At 33.4% G+C, this 22,111-nt stretch overlaps 1 protein-coding gene and 1 long non-coding RNA gene across 2 annotated transcripts; both read right to left on the bottom strand.

The window, feature by feature from the left end:
• Positions 1-715: 715 nt before the first annotated feature.
• Positions 716-1,051, bottom strand: LOC145319806 (uncharacterized). Its single transcript, XR_013880038.1, has 2 exons — positions 916-1,051; positions 716-791 (listed from the first exon to the last, which is right to left on the bottom strand). It is a non-coding gene; the product is annotated as an uncharacterized LOC145319806 (long non-coding RNA).
• Positions 1,052-2,403: 1,352 nt separating this feature from the next.
• Positions 2,404-21,581, bottom strand: LOC145319805 (LON peptidase N-terminal domain and RING finger protein 3). Its single transcript, XM_080162165.1, has 16 exons — positions 21,155-21,581; positions 20,155-20,254; positions 19,049-19,211; positions 18,103-18,186; positions 17,445-17,745; positions 16,932-17,301; positions 16,636-16,809; positions 15,758-15,880; positions 14,918-15,047; positions 14,438-14,563; positions 12,215-12,303; positions 11,337-11,393; positions 10,880-10,966; positions 10,682-10,779; positions 7,441-7,637; positions 2,404-2,674 (listed from the first exon to the last, which is right to left on the bottom strand). Exons 1-16 carry the CDS (start codon positions 21,228-21,230, stop codon positions 2,579-2,581), a joined length of 2,271 nt encoding a protein of 756 aa, XP_080018291.1. The 5' UTR covers positions 21,231-21,581; the 3' UTR covers positions 2,404-2,578.
• Between the last annotated feature and the right edge of the window lie 530 nt (positions 21,582-22,111).

The following is a 22,111-nucleotide window of genomic DNA, read 5'->3' on the forward strand; positions in this document are numbered from 1 at the left end:
TGTTGGCAGGGGTAAATTTTTTTTACCCCCCCCCAAAATTTACCCCCGGGGAAAATTTTTGGGGGGGGTAATTAAAATTTTTTAGTATTAAAAATTCGCGCGAAGCGCGCAAAATTTTTTTTAGTTAGAGATTTTTTATTTTAGGGGGGGGGTATTTAACCCCCCAAAATTGTTCATATAAATACCCCCTCCTAAACGGTTGGGGGTGCCTACGGCACCCCCAGGGTAGGGTAAAATTTTGAATGGGGGGGATAAAATTTTTAAAAAATTTGGGGGTGCCTACGGCACCCAAAATTCGTTTGGGGGGGAGTAATCGCCACTTTAACCCCCCCCCCCTTGGACGTCTATGGTTAAGAGCATGCTAAAAAACTTATATTTGAGATGAAATTGAAAAAAAATGTATATTACCTTAAAAAAAGCAAAATTAATGTACAAAGTTATAGGGTAATTTATAGGAAAGTAAAGTGAGGCGCGAAGCGCCGAAAAAAATCTGACATTAACTACTTGAAAAAACATCTTATTTATGCAATTTTTTTTTGAATTTAAGAAATAATGAAAATACTGAATCATGAAAATTTCCAAAAACTGAAAAATACTGAATAAAATTTTCAAATACTGAATATTCAGTATTTACTGAAAATACTGAAGCCCCAATTTCCAAATACTGAAGAATACTGAAGATTTTCAGTATACTGAAGAATGTGGCCACGCTGTATATTTTAACAAAATTATTATTTTAATTAACAAATAAAAAATTTAGCTTCCAAGATTCAATTAATCTTGAGCTGGATCTTTAAATCATTTTAGTGGTGAGCCAGATCGGGGTGCGCCGAATTTCAGCCAATCACGGCGCGGGATTTCATGAAATGCTGTGCTCTCATTGGTGAAAAGTTGGCTCACCCCGATCTGGCTCACCACTAAAATGATTTAAAGATCCAGCTTTGGAATCAATAACTGTGAAATATGGACGAAGTTAGTATAAGAGTAGCAGTGCCTTTATTGGAGACACATATACATAGCAAGAACTATAAGATCACAAAGTCATGAAAATAATATAATGAATGAAATACGCTAGACATGAGAAAATCAAGCAAAATACATTCATACATATAATACATTCATCATTTAGGAGGTGTCTTGATAAAAACTAAAGTAAGGACGGTTTTATTACAACCCTCCTTACTTTGGTTTTGAGTACTATAAAGGACCTTAGGATTTGGCCATGATGCAAAACCTTTTCAAATGTAATGGTCTGGTTTCTGTACTGTATCATGATTCAATCCTAAGATCCTCAAATGTAAACACCCCTAAAAGTCACTAGAACAAAATATTTGGTAAAAGAGCAATAAGCCAAAGTCGATCACTGGTATAATGTTGATTGATCGATTGCAATGTAAAAATGTTTAACGCTGCATGTTAAATCAATTTGCGCAATTAGTAGCTTAAAAATCGATCAAATTTAGACTTAATTAATATCTTAAATTTACAATTATATGTAATTTTCAAACATACAATTTATCATATTTCTATAAATTAAATGATTAAAAACATAATAAAATATTGCCTTTTAAAATCTTATTAAAAATTAATTTTAAAAAATGCATAAAAAAACTATTCTAAAACAATCTCCAGTTAAAAAAAAGATTAAAATTATTAACAAAATGATTAAATAAATAAGGCATTTAATATGTAGATAATGTATGTGTATTTTAAAGGTAAAAATATTATTTAAAAAGGTTATTGCTCATTATGTGATACAATAGGTAATGTTGGTAACAAAAAAATAGTAAATCTAAATAATCTTAAATCATTGAAATTAGAGTATTTATATATTTATTGTAAAGAAATGCTTTTTAGTAAGAATGGACAAAGTGTAAATTAATTCAGAGCTGGATCTTTAAATCATTTTAGTGGTGAGCCAGATCGGGGTGAGCCGAATTTCAGCCAATCACAGCGCGGCATTTTATAAAATGCTATGCTCTCATTGGTGGAAAGTTGGCTCACCACTAAAATGATTTAAAGATCCAGCTCAGATAAAAAAAATAAAATATAAATTATCTTTTTTAATAGTATTAAATGTTTATAAAAACCCGTTGTTTAAAAAATTACACCTATGCTTAATACATTACTGTAGAATAATTGGATCATGAAAAGAAAACAAAGTAGCAGGTTTCGTCGTTTTATCACAGTAGCTTTTAAAAGGTTATTTTAGGTTAGGAAAATGTTAATGATTGCCCCGCAGGGTTAGGATATAGGCCACACAGTGTTAGAGCCACAAGGGCTTGAAATAGGAAAAAAGCGAAAAAGTGAAAAAACGACGATATCCGCTACTTCGTTTTCTTTCCATGATCCCAATAATTTGAGCCGTAAGGACGTTATACTTAGGCAGAACACTAACAGTAGTAGCATTATATTAATCTTATTTTTTTGTGAAATTTTTATCATCAGAAAATGTCTCTGGGGCTTAGACGACACAGCAATCATTGAAACACTTGATAAGTTCAGAAACACGGTTGTCAAATCACAATTATTTGATAATCTAAAGGTTTAGCTTGTGGAATTGTATTGTTCTTGTTCTCTAATTTGGCATGCCGCCGCGGCGCTTCATGTAGCCAAGTATCCGCCCAATCGCCTCCAGCCGCCGTTTCAACTTGGTTTGACTCAAAATTTGTTGCTGAAATTAAAAAAAAAAATTTAAGCTAAGCTTTTTTACCTACATGCATATAAAACTTTATGGACACATAATTCTTTCTATTTACGATTCCTCCAAAATCTCGGAGCTGAGTATTGAAAGGCTTTTCTTATCAATCGATTAACTTTTAAAGAACTTAAAAAGCCATATAAATTGTTACATTTAAACACGTCGTATTAAGTAAAATTGACCTATTACAAAATTAAGATCTTGAAGCAATCATACAAGTTTCAATAATAAAGTTAAGTAGGAGAATTAAAGTTTATACATATTTCTTACTGGAAGTAATGTTCATGTTTATAAAATGGGCTTTTAATGAACGGTTGCTACCTCGAAGGGCTTCAAAAATATTATTTTTTGAAGGTAGCTACATCCATCAAAGAGAAATAGCTTCTAGAAAAACAAGGATGACCACATCCATAAGTAGCGAAGCGCAAATCTATAATGAAATAGACCAACTGACTGAGTGAGTTATAGAGCAGATTAACTGTTATCATAACAAATAAATGAATGAGAAATATAATATATGCAAAGACTTAAAATCACGAAACCTTAAAAAATTAATGATTATATCTGAAAGTTTTAAAAAGAAAAGCAGCTTAAAAGCATTCAAACTACCATAGATTTTTCATACCTAATTATGGAAAAAAGTTGCAAAAAGTAGAAGCGACTGAAAAGCTGTTTAAAAGCAGTCCGGCTGCTATTGATGCTTCATCATGCTCTATATTTCAGCTTTCTATCTTTTATAGGAACTGAGTAAAAAATAACATTTTAAAAAAAGCCTTTTTAACGCCCAAGTGCCTTCCGATCCAATAAGAAGTAACGAATTCCGTATATATTAGCTTTTACTTTATTTTTAATACAAAGAATAATATACATATATATGAAAAATAAAGATTTTTTAAGTATCATAATCCTTATAATAAAGTAACATAATGTGTGTCTGTATATCTGTCTGTTTGTACCGAATAATCTCGGTGACCGCTGAACCGATCGGGTTCTCCTTAACAGGGTAGTTTCTCATAGGTCCTGGGATGGTTTAAAACTATTTTGGGGGAGGGTACAACTACCCTCCTAAGAGAAATCACAACAAAAAAAAATTTTCGCGCAAGAGAGATTTAAACGCAACAAAGCAAGGTATCTTAAGAGACTTGAAAGTAGATAGGTATCGTAGAGACTTAAACAAAAAAAAAACATTTAAAGTGCCACTAGATGCCTCTAGGGGCGTAGCCGCTAGTATTCCTACAGAAAGCGGATGCTAATCTCTCTTTTCTCTCTCTGTCTGAGATAAAAATATTATACAAGGTCTCGTGTTCATATTATTACATATCAAAAATTTATCTTAGGAAATAAAATAATAGTTAATTAAGTTAATTAAGAATAATCAACTTTCGGAAGAAAACAGTTTGGTAATTTGTGTTTTAGTAGCGAAGCTACTATTTAGCTAAAAGAGACGTCATATTTCCATTATGCACTTTATGTAAAAGTAGCGGCTACGCCCCAAGAGGCCTCTAGGGGTATTTGAGGAGGGGAGAGTCGAATTTGATAACTCAATATATTATTTTTTGGGGGGGAGGGGTGAGGTTGCCCCCCCCCCCTCCCATTTTGATTTTTAATTTATGTAATATGTTATTTATATTTAGACTAATGTAGCTTGTTGTTACTGCGCTAAAATGGGCAATATTGTCTTTGTTAAAATATCAAAAATCGATAAAAAAAATGTGATCTAGTTAAGTCAAACTAAATGTAAAAAACTTAAGCACACCTGTTATATAAACAAAATTACTCAAGTTTCTTTTGTAAAGTATGAAAGTGAAATAGTACATCACTTACAAATGTTTTTAAAGCCTTAAAAGGACTCTCCACAGAAAAATCAACTTTAGATTTTTGAAAATCTAACCTGAAATTATTATTCTCTGTTCAATTTTAGGCATTTTTTGTTTTTGTGGCATCGCGATCGAAGCCCTTTGAAATTTTTTACCTCCTTTAAGTGAATCCTCCCGCCATTTAATTTGTGCTGCTTTAGTGATTTTTAGCTTCTATTTTTGCCGCCGTTGCCGCATTCATCGCCCTTCTCCGCCGCTACTCCGCTGTACGTCGCTTTTTAATACATGCTCCCCTCTCCCTTGTTCAGAAATTTAATGGAGGCTGGGGGTGTTGTGTATAGCTACGTACGCAATGTATAGCGGAGTAGCGGCGGAGAAGGGCGATGAATGCGGCAACTGCGGCAAAATATGGTTATATTTGGCGGAGGCGAACACAAAATGGAGGCGGCAGGATTGTCCAGTCAAGGAAGAGGATAAATCGTAGAGCGGCCGGTTGCAATGGAGCAAATGTTCTTTAGCGGCGAACACATATTGAGTGGAGGAAAGTGTAGTATATATTGTTATAGCGGCAGTACAAATAGGCGGCGGACAAAATTTTCAAAGGGCTTCGATCGCGATGCCACAAAAACAAAAAATGCCTAAAATTGAACAGAGAATAATAGTTTCAGGTTAGATTTTCAAAAATCCAAAGTTGATTTTTCTGTGGAGAGTCCTTTTAATTATAAAAGTAAATGCAATAGGTAAAGTGATTGCGCGAAGGTGCTTGTATTGTATTGGGCTGCACCTTTCCTTATATTGAATTATTGATATTAGGGGTGTAGTTTCAGAAAATAGGATTAAATAAATTCTATTATCTTAAAGATAAACGCCTGTTTTGCGCTACGGCTTTCCCTCTACGGCCTTAAAACCATAAGCGTAATGGCGGGAGGGGGGTGAATCACTGTACACGCAATTGCTTAGAATAATCATTTATGTCTGCTGAGAGCTAAGTGTGAACCGGCATCGAACTTAACACCTCAGGGCAATACGTAGTTCTCTACAAATACAAAAAAGCCGCTTGACTAACACCATCATTTTTTGGACTGATATAGCACACAAAATTAAATAATAAATACACTTGTGTATACATTTGTATAGTACTATTTGAAAACTAAGTATTTATGTAAGTTAATATTCTTATCTAAGGAATTTAGTCAAAGCAATTATTTACATTTTTGATAAATAAATTTATGAAATTGTTTCACAAAATCTCGTTTAATTTTTAATAGCGTAGCCACTACTTTTTAATGCAAATTCTTTAGTTGGAAAAGTAAAGGGTTCTTTTTAGGTGTTAACTTTTTCAATATTTTTTTTCTCTCAAAATATAAACGTTTTTTTAATATAGGAACCATAAGATAAATGTTATGGAAGCAAAACTCCCACTCAATCAATAAACCAATATCCTCCCCACAGGCTTTTGTTACAATTTCAGTTGAAAACGTTTGAGTATTAAAGTGAATGTATGTGTAGAGAATGTTGGTAATTGTGTTGTTATCATGCTTTCACTCACTGTTGGCTAAGGCATAACAAATTCACGTGCCACGCAGAAAACGTGAGAATGAGAGAGAGAGTGGGAGAGGTTGCGAGTTTTCGTTACAAGTCATTTACAAACAAAAGTTAGTGTACACTGTACACTTCATATTTTATGGGGAACAATATTATGACATATAAAAGATAAAGGACATGAAAAGTTTTAATAATTTTGAAGTGAAGCTTCTTTAATGCATATATTATACTCTATATCCAGCGAACCCAAAAAACGGACTTATTTAGCAAATAAATAAAAAATATGTGGTTGGGGGGGGAAAATATGTAAAAATTAAGAGAACTGAAAGCATTTTTTTCTCCATTTTTCTCACCTTTTTGGTGAAAAAAAAACTAAAATATGTGGGAGGGGGGATAATATGAATAAAATAAAGAGTTTTGAAAATATTTTTCCATTTTATTTACTTCCTTGCTGGAAAAAACTAGGTGGGGAAAAAAATTAAAAATTTTGCAGCAAGGGAAAAAAATGAATCTTGTGCAGAATATACACCCCTGAATATATATGAGAATATAATACACCCCTGAATGTATATGAGAAAGAAAACTTAGCAACCAGGATGTCTAATTCACTTTTTTGTAGTTTCCCAATATTGTATCTGGACCATAAACAAACTTTAAAAAAATATATTTTTAATGTTAAAGTAATGGTAAAGTAGAGTAAGGCCCCGCAAGGTGATGACTTCCAGAGTGGATAGAAATTACTATTTAATTCAAAATAAAAACTTGTGAAAGGGTAATTTGACGGGGAGTAAAACGTGTGAAAGTTGTAAAATAAATCTTTACACAATTTTTCAAACTTACAACATTCTGTCTTAAATATGTTGAAAGCGGGGGGGGGGGAAGAGGGGGGTGGAGAATAACAGAAAAAATACGTAGAGAAAAATAAAGAAAGAGATAGATCAAGTTAATTAGAATAAGAAAGAAAGAGAGAAATGAGTAATATATCTTAGAAAATTGTATTTTATTATAAAATTCTTGATTAATTAAATTTCTTTATAAAAGTTTTCTATAACTTATACGTAAGAATTCTTATTAACTTTTGTTTGATAATTTTTTATCCAAAGAAGTTCAATACGTCAGTATTTCAAGCCCATCTACTCTTTAATTAGGGTATGAAAGAAAAAGTGGTAGTTTTTATGCCTATCTCATGCAGCGGGACACTAACCCTATCCTGATCTGACTTAAAACAAAACACAAATATAAGAACAACTACACCCTCCCACCATGTGATATTTTCAATTTATTTAAAACAAGAGGGAGGGTTTTGGCTCAACCATACTTCCGAGATCCCATATTGTTTATGAAGCTGCTGTGCTCCAAGAAGACAAAAATCCCTACCTGTGCAAGGGTATCTAGGGGTAGGATGGCCAGGACCCACCAGGCCCAGGCCGGACCAGAGGCAAGCTTCCAGTATTCTGTCTCCACCCGGGGCATGGGGCCGTAGTGGGACGTCACGTTGATCTGCACGGCCCGGTCCATGTCGCCGAACCAGCCAACGGCCAACGTCCTTGTGCGGTCATGGATTGCTCGTAGGTCTGAAATGGAAAATAAATTTTAAAATATTAGTGATTGAGGCATATGCAGCATTTCAGAAAGGGTATAAACTCAAACAATTTCAATTAATTGTGGTCAATGGTCTTGGAGATAGGACAAGCAATTGCTGTCCACACCACTTATGATAAACAAAAATCCCTTTGTGTTGATCAATTGTCCAATTTGAATTCCTCGCAGTCGAAAGCGAGCATGTTTCGAAAGTTAGGCAAAATTAAAAGGTTTCATTTAAATCTTCTTTGGCAAAATCAATTAAAATTCACAGAAACTTAATAGTAGGAAAATATTTGAAATATTCATTGTTAGTTAATTATTATTCAAATTTAAGTTCTTTGTGTACAAAATTATCAGTAGGTAAATAATTTGCATTTTTGGATTATTTATTAGATAAATAGTTTTAATATATCGAAAAATATGAAAATAATGCCTTTGAAAGGAAAAAGTGTCATGAGTGGTTGTTTAAAAAGTCTTTTTTGAGTTTTAGGTAGACCACTATCCCTGAAAGTTTAATTAGTACATATTTACGTAAATTTTCCCGGTACTTAATCCAAATTATATAATGTTATCAGAAAACATGTTTTATATTATCAAAATAAATTGTATAATGCATATAATTTGAAGAAAATACAAAAGATTTTTTGCTTAGACAAACGGTAAAATAACATTTTTAGATAAAAGTAACAAAATGTCTGTAGCTTAAAATCTCGCTAACCACTCGACCGATATGATTCTGTTTTGCAGTGAAGCTTCTAAAGGTTTATAACTATTTTGTGAGAAATGACACCTGGAAAAAAATAATTCTATCAACCACAAAATAGTTTTTACTTTTCATTTAAAAACTAGAAAGATAAATCTTTTTAAAATTACTTAAATTTACTAAGAGTTTTTTTTTAGAGAGCATTTAATAAGATTGTATTTTATTATCAAATTCGCTTCTTTGAATATTAACCATTGTTTTAGGCAAGAAAACATACTTTTTAAACTAAATGCATTATAAATTTTATGTATTATATAACTTGCAAAATTTTAATACGCAGGTATTTTTGCACGCAATTGCAAATATAAAATTAAAGAGGCCATTTTATACTAAGCCTTTTCCTTATAGTTTTTGCATTATTAAGAATTGCTTATTATAAATATTCTATTGTTTATACACATCACATGGTTATTTGTTAATTTATCATAAATTACAATAGCTATAGAGTGATTAGAAAAATAGCCTTAAACCACCCCAGAATAATTGTAAAGCTTCATTAAAAAGTACAAACCATTTCCGAGATCTTTAGCGTCAGACAAAAAAAACAACTCACATCTTTATATAATAGAAAGTCTTTTTCTTATCAATTGTTTATTTCCCGATTAAAGTTGTAAAACAGATACAATCTAAATGTTAATTTAACTTTTTATCCTCTTAAAGTTCCGCTTATTATAAATGTTATCATCCTTGCTTATTTACATATGAATAAAGAGAAAATTTCAGATTATATATTAAGAATTTATACAACGAAATATCTTGTTTACTATATTTTATCTTACATATATTATGTTTGTTGAATAATATTCTATATTATAAAGTGGTAAGGTTTTTTGTATGAAACTTAAGATCTCGGAATTAAAACGTTCGAATAAGCTGTGCTTTTCTGGAAAGCCTTCTAAATATCTTGAGGTGGTTTTAGGCTTTTATTTCTGACATCCAACGCCCTCCTCTAGAGGCTAAGGGCGAAGTAACTAGTTGTCAAGAAAGGGACAAAAAAATAATTAACTTTAAAACTTTAATGATAAAACCATCAAATAAGAAAGATTTAATCTATTATAACTGTATTAATGGACTGTCCTCTTAGCAGTTTTCAGTGTATTATGGACAAACTATAATTCTTTATTTATAGAGTAGGTTCATTAAGGGATCTAAAGGGATAAGACAATGTCAGATAAATTTATATACATCCCCAATGATGATACATAAAATTACCCTTTTCTGTAGATTGTTTGAAATATTTGAACACTTAACTTAATGAATCAACCAATCATAAATTACTATAGTTCCAAAAGTTGTTAAGCAAACGAATGAGAAAACTTTATTATAAACCTTTGGGGACTAGTGTAATAAACAGCCAAGCAAATATTACAAGTTTAAACGGGTGAAAATGTTATCGTGTAACTCTAATGAAAGTGTACTCTAAAATATATTTATGAAACAAGATAATTGCGTAAATAAAACCACAGACACACACACACACACACACACAAAAGCAATCCAAACGAATGAGAAAACTTTATTATAAACCTTTGGGGACTAGTGTAATAAACAGCCAAGCAAATATTACAAGTTTAAACGGGTGAAAATGTTATCGTGTAACTCTAATGAAAGTGTACTCTAAAATATATTTATGAAACAAGATAATTGCGTAAATAAAACCACAGACACACACACACACACACACACACACACACACAAAAGCAATACATACAAAATACTCTAAGTTGTTTTCTTTTTGAATAAGACCTCTAATGTAGAGTTTTTAGATTATCTATAACTATTTTGCCCGATATAACTAGGGAATGAAGGGATTTTTTGGTTTTAACTATTAGTGCCTGAACTTTTAAATAATAATCTTAATCCTCTGAAGGGATATTTTTGTTTATCATTAGGGATTTACATTCTTCAATAGGCAATTGTCTTATCCCTAAATATACCTGGATTTAAATTAAAAACAAAATTAAACTTTAATTTTAATTGTTTTTAATTTTGCAATATTTTAGTCTACTCATTTTTCTTTGCAAATAAGCACACTTTTAGCAACATACCCATATAGTTCTCATATTGTAGAGAAGCTTCACATAGGTGCCAGGATCAAGGATGTCCAAGCTTTTTTGTGGGGGGTTATGTTAGGGGTTTCAAAAGGGTTATTCTAATTTATCGAGGAGGGTAAATGGAGGGTTTCCAAGTTTGAGGGGGGTATTAAATACCCCATTGCCATTACCCCTGGACGTCTAGGCCAAGATTCTTGTTCACATGTGATTATCCTACCTGTTAGTTCCTCTCCCTCGATGGTATCATCCTTGAGAAACTCTACCACGGCAGTGTTGTACCCGTCTCGAGTACCACGCTCGATTACATGGAAGCGTCTAAATATAAACAAAATATCAAAATCATATTTTCGCCAATAAAAAGGAACTTTTGCATGTGTTCAAAGCCTTGGTTTATTGTAATATATTATCAGCTTACCTTGAGCCCATAGTATCAACCACACTCCTTCCATCAGCAAAATACTGAATATCTCGGATTTCTAACATTGTTCCGTACTCAGCAAACCTAGATAGAAGGATAGCTAGACACAAACAATCAACTAGATAGCTAGCTAGTTAGAGATTAAGATAGTTAATTAGACAGCTAGGTAGAAAAAAAAAAAAAAAATATATGAAAAGTAAGTAATCTATTATATAAAGTAGAAAGTTTTTTTGTCTGTAGCGAAGGTTCTCCATTAAATTAAAACTCTTACTATTTTTATCACTACCCTCCCAACTGACTTACCCCTTAACCATATCCCTAAAATGTCACTAGAGGCCTCTAGTGACGTGGCTGCTAGTAAACATACAATGAAATGCACAATTATCTATGTAGAAAACATTTAGCTTTGATAACAGATGGATGAATGTACAGAAAACTTTTCAAATAAACTTACACTTTGGAAGAATCATTAACCGACATTCCAAACTCTCTTGCCCCACTTTCCATGGCTCTAAAACAAGACATATTCAAGTAAACTGTAAATATTAAATAGAATTTGTTTTCTATTGTGTCTTTTCCTGTGTTACTTCGAAACCGATTAATATCCGCAGGATTAGAACCGGTTCTCAGACGTACTCAAAAATCATATATAGGTATTAGACAATTTACTTCGAATACTAAAATAAAAATCATATTATTAATGCCAGTTTTGTTAAGCCCGGACTTCGGCCCATCATGGATAAATCACTGGTTTTAAGTGTTCATTTTAATATCCGCGGAAAGCTGTCTATAATACGATGCGATAAATAAATATGGTCCCTCGAGCAAGTTTAGGGGGAACACAACTAGATATTTGAACTCGATAACTTGGTATATGAATAATTGCAGTTACCAGAAATGTACCAAAATAATACAAAATATTTTTTAAAAAGTGTAACGGACAAAGACAAACTTTTAGGAGACCCAATGTTTTCAAGATCCTTGAGGCCACAAAAAAATAACGAAAACGATTTTTCTCGTATTCATTCGAATCCGGTGGATAGGAACCGGTTCTCATCCATACGAAAAAACTATGTCTAGCATCGTATTATATCCAGCTTTCTACGAATATAAAAATGTATAATCATAAGATTAAAACCAGTTTTTTTAGTTCGTGCCTTCGGCACCTCAGGCCAAAAAAACTGGTTTTAATCTTAAAATTGAACATTCTATATCCGCGGAAAGCTGTTTATAATACGATGAAAGAAATAACTTTTCCTCCTTCAAAAATAAAACTAACAAAAAGTATTATTTTTGGTTATAAAAAGGCAAATTAAACTTGTGACAACTAACCTTCTAATCATAAGCCTGTATCTTGGTTCAAAGACGTGTAGCGGACACGGAATATTTGGAAAGCTCATCGTACACACAAATACTGGTATCTGAAATAGGAAAGTAGTAAGCTTTTTTCTCGTATTCATTCGAATCCGGTGGATAGGAACCGGTTCTCATCCATACGACAAAAACTATGTCTAGCATCGAATTATATCCAGCTTTCTACAAATATACATAAAAATGTACAATCATAAGATTAAAACCAGTTTTTTTAGCCGGTGCCTTTGGCACCTCGGGGCTAAAAAAAAACTGGTTTTAATCTCATAATTGTACATTCTATATCCGCGGAAAGCCGTTTATAATACGATGCGATAAATAACTATTTTATCCGTGGCGAAGGATCTCACTATCCGCTGAACTGATAAAACAGGAAAAATCGCCCAAGAATAAAAAATACAATAAAATTAAAAATGGGTGGGTTGACTTCCCCACACCTAAGTGCCCCTAGAGGCTTCCAGGGGGCGCAGCCGCTAGTCTGAAAAATTCAATCAGGGTTAATCTATCTTAACAAATTTTGATCTGATCAATGCCTTTATTGGACCAAAGTAGCTCAGTGTATTTTTCATTTCCATAAATAATTCTGCGGTAAACAGTTGAATTTCTTATTTTTAATTGAATCAAATGTGACTAATTCCAAACAAAAAATCTTTGTCTGATAGAAATTCCTTTTCAGTTAAATGAATATTTTTTTCTGATTGACTATCTATGGTAATATTTATATCATTATCTACTTAAAAATCAAAATATAAATTTGTAAAGATTTTACTTTCACAACATAAAAGCCTTATCAAGAGTAATAAATTTCAACATATTTAGAAAACTAAATATCTTACAAAAATTAAAATTTTATAATCCAAAATTATTTATAAGTTAGGATCAAAATGCGTGTTAAGTTCAAAGCCGCCCACTACAATTTTTAGTAGCAAAACTACTCTTGTAATTAGGTCTGTCAGTAAGTCTGCCCAACGGTTATTCGTAAAGAATCTACCTACGCAGTTTCTGTCTCCTGTAAGATTTCTTTATTTAAATTGAAATTCTTAATTATAATATTTTGAAATTGCTGCGCAACTTTTGGATATAATTGTTTTTGCTTATTGCAAAAAACATAGTATTTTTAAAAGCGAAGCTTTTCTATAATTAGGGTCGGTCCGTCCGTCCGTCCGTCCGTCCGTCCGTCCGTCCGAGATAGATAGCTTTTATTCGTTAATTTAGGCATGTTAGAATTGTCCTATCGATTTCAAACTTTGCATGATGATTCCTGTAGTAGTTGGGTACGATTTAGAAAGCGTAGCAACTCTATAATCATTACCAGAATGTCCGTACGTCCATTTTAAACATGTTGATTTTTCTACTTTTTTAACAACAAATTTTCAAGTGTTTTAATTATCCGTTTGATCTGATTTTTTGTATATTGATTCCTGGGACAACAAAGAACAATATTATAAGCGAAGCAACTCTATAATCAAGTCCAAAAATGTAAGTATGTCCATAAACATTATCCTGTTTTTAAGCAGTTTTTCAACAAATTTACCTACAATTTTGATTCGACATTATACATTTATGTTCCGATTTTTCAGTTCAGATACTATACAAGTGTTAATGTCCGTTTGTCCTACCGTTTCAGTGCTTCGCTTTTATGGATGTTGTCATCCTTGTTCTTTATAAACTTTGTCATGGGATTTATCATGAAAAAATAGAGAATTAGAGAGAACGGCTGGCGGCTCAGCCGTTTAGCCGTTTTTTGCCTATTTTCAGGGCAAATTAATCATTAATTACGTAGGAATCAACTTTTAAAAACATATTTTTGGTTTAATTCATGTTAAATGATAGCAATAACCATTTTTGAAATCTATAGTACCAACAGCAACCGGCTAGAACCGTTTGATAGGGTTTTTGAGCGAAAAAAAGTATTTGGTGGAGATAGGTTTCGTGACTAATTTGCTCTTAAGATAGCCCAAAAATGGCAAAACGGCTGTTCGATTTAGGGAAAATAGACCTACCAAGGATTATTCATGCAAAATTTCAGATCAAAATTCGAATTCTAAGTGCCATTTTATCATGGATTACGAGATGGTTGCATTAAAAAAAAACCTTAATCAAAATGATATTAAAAAAACAACGTTAATATTTATATTAGATCACGTCTAGAAGTGTGGCAACTATAAATTACAGGCGGCTTACCTCAACTCTGCCGTCTTTTCTGGCACCGCCAAGGTCGGCGATTTCCTCCTCATACAGCCGTTGCCGTTCCAGGTACTCTTTGGGCAGCATTCGGCGGATAGTCTGGTCCACAAAATCATTGACACCCTAGATTAGAGTTCTGTCATTACCATGCTACTCGTTACAACATGACAATAACTTAACCAATCAACTTTAAAGCTAGCTATCTTATGATTGATTTAATTATCCGAATTACCCCCATAAAGAATAATATAAGCTTGTTTTTTTATTTTTATAATCTAAATTAACATTTTTCGATATCTCCTTTTAACTTAGTAGCTAAACTAATTAAAATGGAAGAATAATCTCAAAATTAATTTAAACTTTCTTTAAGTGTTATACTTAAGTTCATGAACTCTTGTAGATTTATATTTATTTAAGTAAATTAAATAAAAAACTTATTGACTAGTACTACTCTAAATGCTTCACTAATGAACTCACCAGCTGTTCATTAAGAGTCTCAATTTTGGTCTTGCAGAGCGGGCACTCGTTCCTGTGGTCCAGTGACCGATCAAGGCAGGCTTTGCAGTATGTGTGACCGCAGCCAGTGGTCACAGGTTGCCATAACAACCTAGAAATAAAATATACCGGTCACATAATTATTCATTTTTTACAGAGAGGAAATAGAAATTAAGACATATTTCATTATATGGCCATTTTAACCGGTCAAAAATTTGAGCAAGAGGTACCTTTTAAAATAATTACTCTTGACAGCATCTAACTGTGGCCGTTTCATAACTTGTTATAGCCACTTGTTATTTTCATGGATCTAAGGAACTAGGGTCTGTATTAATACTGGTTTATCCCAGGGATGCAGGGGTATCACATTTGATGAATAATCATTCCAGTTCCTTACAATATGTCTTAAGATCAGTGTTTAGGATTGTATGCGGATCCGGATCCTCCAAATTTGGTCAGTGCGGATCCGGATTCGGATCCTTGACAATAAAAATAAAATCACCAAATTTTTCAAAAAATATTTATTCTTTAATTCGAAGTCTGAACCTAAACCTTAAAGATTGGCTCTCATCAAGAGAATGTCTGAGATTTTATATAAATTTAGGTAGATTTTTCCATTTTTTCCGAATTTTTTTCCGGATCCGGATCCTTATACTCAAAATAATGCGGATCCGGATCCGAAACTCTGCTTAAGATATATGCAAGTAAATTGATAATCCCCCCCCATAGAATTTTTAAAAAAATTTAAAAGGAGGGAAACACATTCAAGTACCTAACCTTTTTAAAAAGGCAGAGATATATCACAAGGAAAAATTCTATTACCTGAAGCAGAGAGAGCAATCAAAATCGTTGGGATCAACAGACTTTGGATCAATGTCTCGGTTAGCAGGCTTAAACTTCATGTTGATAAGCTTCTCCATGTGCACTTCGATGTCGTCTAACAACCTGATAGAATTAACATACAGTCCTTTGGGATTCAATATAAAGTTACTTCAAATATAATTGGCTTATCCTATTATAATAAGTAGTAAGCTTTTTTTGTCTGAAGCGAAGGATCTCGCTAACCGCTGAACCAAAATGGTCCTCCTTTAAATGGAAGCTTCTTATAGGTCCTAGGATGGTTTCAGGCTATTACATTTTTATAAAAAGTCTGGGTAGGATGGTTTTAGGCTATATTTGTGCCTTTCCATATTCTTTCGCATACATAGTACCTAGCTAGCCAGGGGTGCAGCTGATAGTATCAATACAAGATGGAAGAATATGTTTTTGTATTTAATTTATATTTAACTAGCGGCTACGCCCCTAGAGGCCTCTAGTGGCATTTAAATGTTTTTTTTTATATTTTAATATCTGATTTGAGAAATAATTTGTCTATGTTATCAGCTGTTAAATTCATGCTTCTATGCAGCGCGACTACGCTGGTGAGACTACGCTAGCGACACTATGCGGCGGAAATATTTAAATTTTTTTCGATTTTATTGTGATTTCTCTTGGGAGGGTGGTGGTACCCTCCCCCAAAATAGTTAAAAACCTTCCCGGGACATATGAGAATCTACCCTGTTAAGGAGAACCCAATCGGTTCAGCGGTTAGCGAGATCCTTCGGTACAGACACACAGATACACAGACACACAGACATCCTGTTACTTTAGTTTAAGGATATCAATAGAATGATTTTAACATGAAATCTGCTAATAATTACCTGGATACCGATTTGTTTCTAGGTACAAGTAGCTTTTCCCTCCCGTCTGAGCCACGCCGTTTTCTGATGACCTGCTCTCCCGCCGCCATTGCCTTCTTACTGCTTTCAGCGGATGCAGTAATAACGGATGGCGACTCGCAGCCGTCTGGCGGGCATCTTCCAGAAACGTTATACCTAAAAAAGTAATAATGTTCTAAAATTGAGAATTTAATTATTTAGGTATTCCATTTTAGTATTGCACTTAAATATATATCTAGTAACTACACTTTTATTCTAGATAATTAAAATTACTCTACCTTTGATCAAAAACGGATGGAATGACGGGTCTAATAACACCAGATCCGCAGTGCTCTACACTGCTGGCCCGACTGCTAGCTGCCGAAGAAGCCGCCGTTACAGCCGGCTGCATATTTAAACCGTCTTCAGCCAGTGATGTTGTAATGATGTTACTCAACATTGTCTGCAAATTGCTGCCGGATATCGACAACGGGGCCTCGATCTTGCCACCCGATGGGACCAAATCGGCTGTCACTAGTGATTCTTCCTCGATGATGTGATTGATGTAGCTGGCCAGCGTGGCGTAGATGTCAGATTTCAACGGCTTGGAAATGGTTTCCTCGAACAGAAGGCACTCGAAAAACGCAATCAGTGCTTGCCCGTATTTCCCTGAGAAAAGTTTAATTTCATTGCAATTGTGAAACTTTTAGACATTAGGGGGTAATGAAGGATTTTGGTTTATAGAACTGCTAAATAATTTTGAAAATTGGGGGTTGTACTAGTTTCAAAGCCAGAAAAAAAAGAACACTTACCCATAGCTTTAAGTGCCATGCCTTTCCGGAAATATCCCTTGCCCCAGTCCGGCCGCAATTCAATAGTTTTTTGCGCATCCTCCAAAGCCGCCACAAAATCGCCTTTCTTGAAATATGCATGTGACCGATTACTGGTCAACAGATGGTCGTTCTCCGCCATTTTGTATGCCTCTGAGTAGCGCTGAATCGAGGCTTCAACCTCACCGCGCTGGAACAGTTTGTTTCCCTCGTTTCTTAGCTCAACCGCGGCCAGTTCTTTGCTCCAGAATTTTCGCACCAGTTCGCTAACGATTATGGATTGCTGAAAAGGTAAAAAGGTAAAATTATTAACATTGAGGTTACATACACTATGACTTATTATTAGGTTCAAGATTAATTTAATTAGGACATTTAACATACTCAACAGAGTGTTAGCTAAGTGAGCTCCGGATAATTATACGGGTCTCACATCTAACGATGAATTAATATTTAATAATGCAATAACAAAACATTGTAGTTTGAAAAATAATACAATTATATGACTCCCTAGGTAGATTAAGAATAAAGAATTCCTAAGCAATTTTTAATTGTCTAATATGTAGCTAAATATTGTATGTGGACAAAAAATTAGCGTAGCAACTTATCAATTGAAAAATCTGTACGTTAGACAGTTGCTCACCTTAATATATTCTGTATCATTGACTGGATCGTCTTCTCTTGCCCGGTATTTTACTCCACATTTCTTGCATAACTCTTTCAAATCCTTAAAAATTATTTAGTGTTATTGACAAATACTAGGGGCGCAGCTGCTCTTATACAACAAGATAATCCTTCTTGATTATTGGTGTAGTTTTAGAATGTAGTGAATTGCTTAAATTAAGGGAGGGGGGCCCGGGGGGGGGGGGGCTCAGTTTTAATGAATAAAAACAAACGGCAAACTTATATAAACAAATTACCTATTACTTTTTAATTGTATGTATATATTTAATACCTATCTAAAATGTTTACTTTAGGTATTTTTAAAAATTGCCCAAATGGCAACCAACCTTTTTATTTCACAATATATGCCTAAAAAATCGTAGTAACGTAATTTGAATAAGAAGAACACATTTATTAAGATACAAGGCATTCTCCTTAATAAAAAAAAAACTACTAATGTCAAACACAGAAGTGAGTAATAGAACAAAGGTTCAATTTTAAACGTCTCTAATTTGACACAGTGTTATCTAGACTCGAAACTGACACCTCTCGATGCCAGAAAGCCTCCACTATATCGCATTTTATAAAGTAGTAAGCTTTATAGTTTGTAGCAAAGGTTCTCGCTAACTGCTGAACCGATATGGTTCTATTTAACAGTGAAGCTTCTTATAGGTCCAATGAAGGTTTTTCACTATTTTGGGAAAGAGTATCTCCACCCTCCTAATAAAAAAATTATCTGCCCCCACAAAAAAAATCAAACTAAAATGTTGGGGGGGGGGGGGGGGTGTCAAACACTCTCCCCCACCCAGTGTGCCCCTAGAGACTAATATTGGCGTAACCGCTAGTATCATAATAAAATATAGGTTATAATGTTCATCATTATAATAAAACACAAAGAGAAAATACAAGTGTACATTCAAACCTACCTTTAAAATACACTTTTTACAAGAGGAATGACCACAGTTGAGGGTGATAGGTTCTACAAGGATGCCAGCACAGGCAGCGCAGGACCACGGGTCTGTAGACATTCCCCGGCGGTGCTTCCGCAGGCTCGACAAATACTGATTGATCATTATCTCTCCAACGTCACTGAAAAAGTTTAGTTTAGATAATTTCAATAATTAGTTTGGTATGCAGTTAATATACCATTGTCTTTTCTTTGTATGATATCACACTACTTGAATAAAAGAAAAGACTACCTAGTACAAAATTGAATAATTTACAATGAAAAAGTTTTAATATGTGTGTGTTACTGATAAACTATCCTAAACTTGGGAAAGTTCAAAATTTCTATCTTTGTATGTAAGTAGATAATATTTCTTACACTAAAATATCAACTAAACAAGGATGACAACATCCATAAAAGCGAAGCTCTGAAACGGTAAGACAAACAGACATTAACACTTGTAAAATGTCAGAACTGAAAAATCAGAATGTAATGTAAGAGTCAAAGCAAAATTGTAAGTAAATTTGTTGAAAAACTGCTTGATACAGGATAATGTTTATGGACATACTTACATTTTTAGGACTTGATTATAGAGTTGCTTGACTTACAATATTGTACTTTGTTGTCCCAGGAATCAATATACCAAAAATCAGACAATTCGGATAATTTAGGTCACATACAAAACAAACAAAACATAGCTTAAGAATGATAGTGTATCAAAGAATAGAGATTAACCTATCTACCATTTTCAATTATACCTACATTTACATATTCTTGTATAAAAGTAACAGGATCTCTGTATGTCTCTATATCTGTACCAAAGAATCATACTAACCGCCGAACCGATATGGTTCTCATTTAAAGGGGTGCTTCTCATAGATCCTGGCAAGAACTATTGCAATTTTAGAGGAGGGTACTACCACCCTCCACAGAGAAATAGCAAAACAATATAATATATAATCCAATCTAGCGGCCAAAATTTGTTTTGGTAATCATTTGATCTTAAATTAAATTGAAAAAAGGATTATTTTACGTGACACTAGAGGCCTCTAGGGGCATAGCCGCTAGTGATGAAAATGTTCTCACCTTAGTATCTGTTTATTCGGACCATGTTGCTTGGCACTCAGTGTGTACAGGCTCAGGGCTTCTGCAAATTTTCCCTCAGCTGCCAAATTACGGGCATGGTCTAAATAATAATTTGAATTATTGATTTATTTTTCACTAAAAGCTAAATGGATTTAATGGGTTTGTATGGGAGGGGGGGGGGGGGCGTGTTCTGACACTTTTTCGTTAACAGGGAGTTACGCTTTGTTTTAGGAGGATCGAGAGAGGGTAGGTTTAATTTTAGGCAAAAAATTTTCTAATCAGGTGTAGGTTTCTTTAATTTAAAAATATTTGGATAAGGCCTCCAAGTTCAGGTGCTTAAGGCCTTAAATCTTGTTTTTGAAGAGATATGAGATCAACTTATTAGGGTTGGCAATCCGCCCAATTTTTGGCCAATTTGGAATCCGGATCCGAAATCCGTTTTTTAATAGCGGATTCCGGATTCTTATTTGGTAGGCTAAAATTAGCGTCTTGAGTTTTTTCTTTCAACTCCTCCTCTTTGAAGGCAAAGATTTTCATTATTATATATAATATCTTTTAAAATCTGTTCGATTCTCGAAAGTGAATTATAGAGAACACCAAGAACATTGATTTTTGGGACATATGCAGCACTTTACTTTTTAATTTTTTTTAAATGCTTTTAAAATATTGCTAGAATCCGGAATCCGAATCCGGAATCCGCCAAAAGTAAGAATCCGGAATCCGCGGAAATCCGCCACTTCTTTTGACGGATTCTTTAAGAATCCGAATCCGGCCCAAAAATTCGACGGATTGCCATCACCTACTTATAATACAAATTATGCATCTTTTATCTCTAAATAAGTGAATAACATTAAAAAAATTGCATATTTATATTAATAAGATGACCTCCAACTCAAAATTTTATTTATTTATACCAGTTATAGACCATCTGGAGGCCTGCAGCACCTGAACCTGGAAGCCAGATTCAAATCTAAATTAAATATAATAATAATATCCATACCTTGAAAAATTTTGGCAGTATCGAGCTTGATGTAATTAGATTCTTCATCTGTTGTAGAAACTCGCGTTGAATCCATTGTAAAAATTTTAGAAATTTATCACCAGTCTTTTAACTCTTTTTAGCACTAATAATATACCACTAATCAAAAGAATAACTATAATTATTATTTGCTATGATAACTTAAAGTTAACATGATAATAAGTGGTATGAAACACTACTAACTTTATAACTAATATTATTTTACCAGCTGAAGATATATTATTCTGGCTTCACGTTTTTCAGCAGCGGACTTTATTATGGTAATATTATGACTATGTTTCTTTTGCTTACAGATTTTTCAATGTTATGAAAGATATTTCTTAGCCCCGCCCCCCTTTTTTCTCTTCTCCATCGCCCCCACTCCCCCCAAAAAAGAGAAAGAGAAAAGGGAGAAGAGCAGAAAGAAAGGAGAGGTGGGTAGGAGAGGGATCCTCTCATTGGTCCTTTCTCATTTCTCTGTCTGCTAAATCTAAGCAAAATTTATTACAACCGTCAAAATAAAAACTTTTTGTCAAAAAACCATAAAAATAAAAATTCATTATTGACATAACATGTATTTTTTATTTTATCATATAATAAATTTAAATGCATGTTAAGTAAATGTGATATGATTTATAAATTGTCTTTTTGCCGTCAGCCACACAGAATATAAATTTGATTAGCTGAAGTAATCAATTCTTCGTTCCTATTGGCCAAATTTATTATTTTTGTTATTACGAAAATGTAAACATTATATGTAAGTCAAGGTTTTATCATAATTTTGTTACAAAATTTTATAGAACATTTAAAAATTTATCAAATAGAGATTTTTTCTTTTTAAAATCTCATGTAATATTAATTATTTTTATGTAAAAATGGCGTTTTTGACAAATTACTTTTTTTTGAGAGAGGAGGTTGCGTGATAAAACGTACTAGGCC

The sequence above is a fragment of the Acartia tonsa genome, chromosome 5 (assembly GCF_053477335.1).
Source record: "Acartia tonsa isolate MP-2025a chromosome 5, ASM5347733v1, whole genome shotgun sequence".
Classification (NCBI taxonomy): Eukaryota; Metazoa; Arthropoda; class Copepoda; order Calanoida; family Acartiidae; genus Acartia; species Acartia tonsa.

What these genes read in the sequence shown, in the direction of transcription:
- LOC145319805 (XM_080162165.1), bottom strand. Translation starts at nt 21,230, where the DNA reads ATGGATTCAACGCGAGTTTCTACAACAGATGAAGAATCTAATTACATC. An exon ending in AGACTCTTAATGAACAGCTG is followed by an intron (nt 14,564 to 14,917) that starts GTGAGTTCATTA and finishes ACTCTAATCTAG; the next exon opens with GGTGTCAATGATTTTGTGGA. An exon ending in CCCTAGATACCCTTGCACAG is followed by an intron (nt 2,675 to 7,440) that starts GTAGGGATTTTT and finishes TTTTAATTTCAG; the next exon opens with CAACAAATTTTGAGTCAAAC.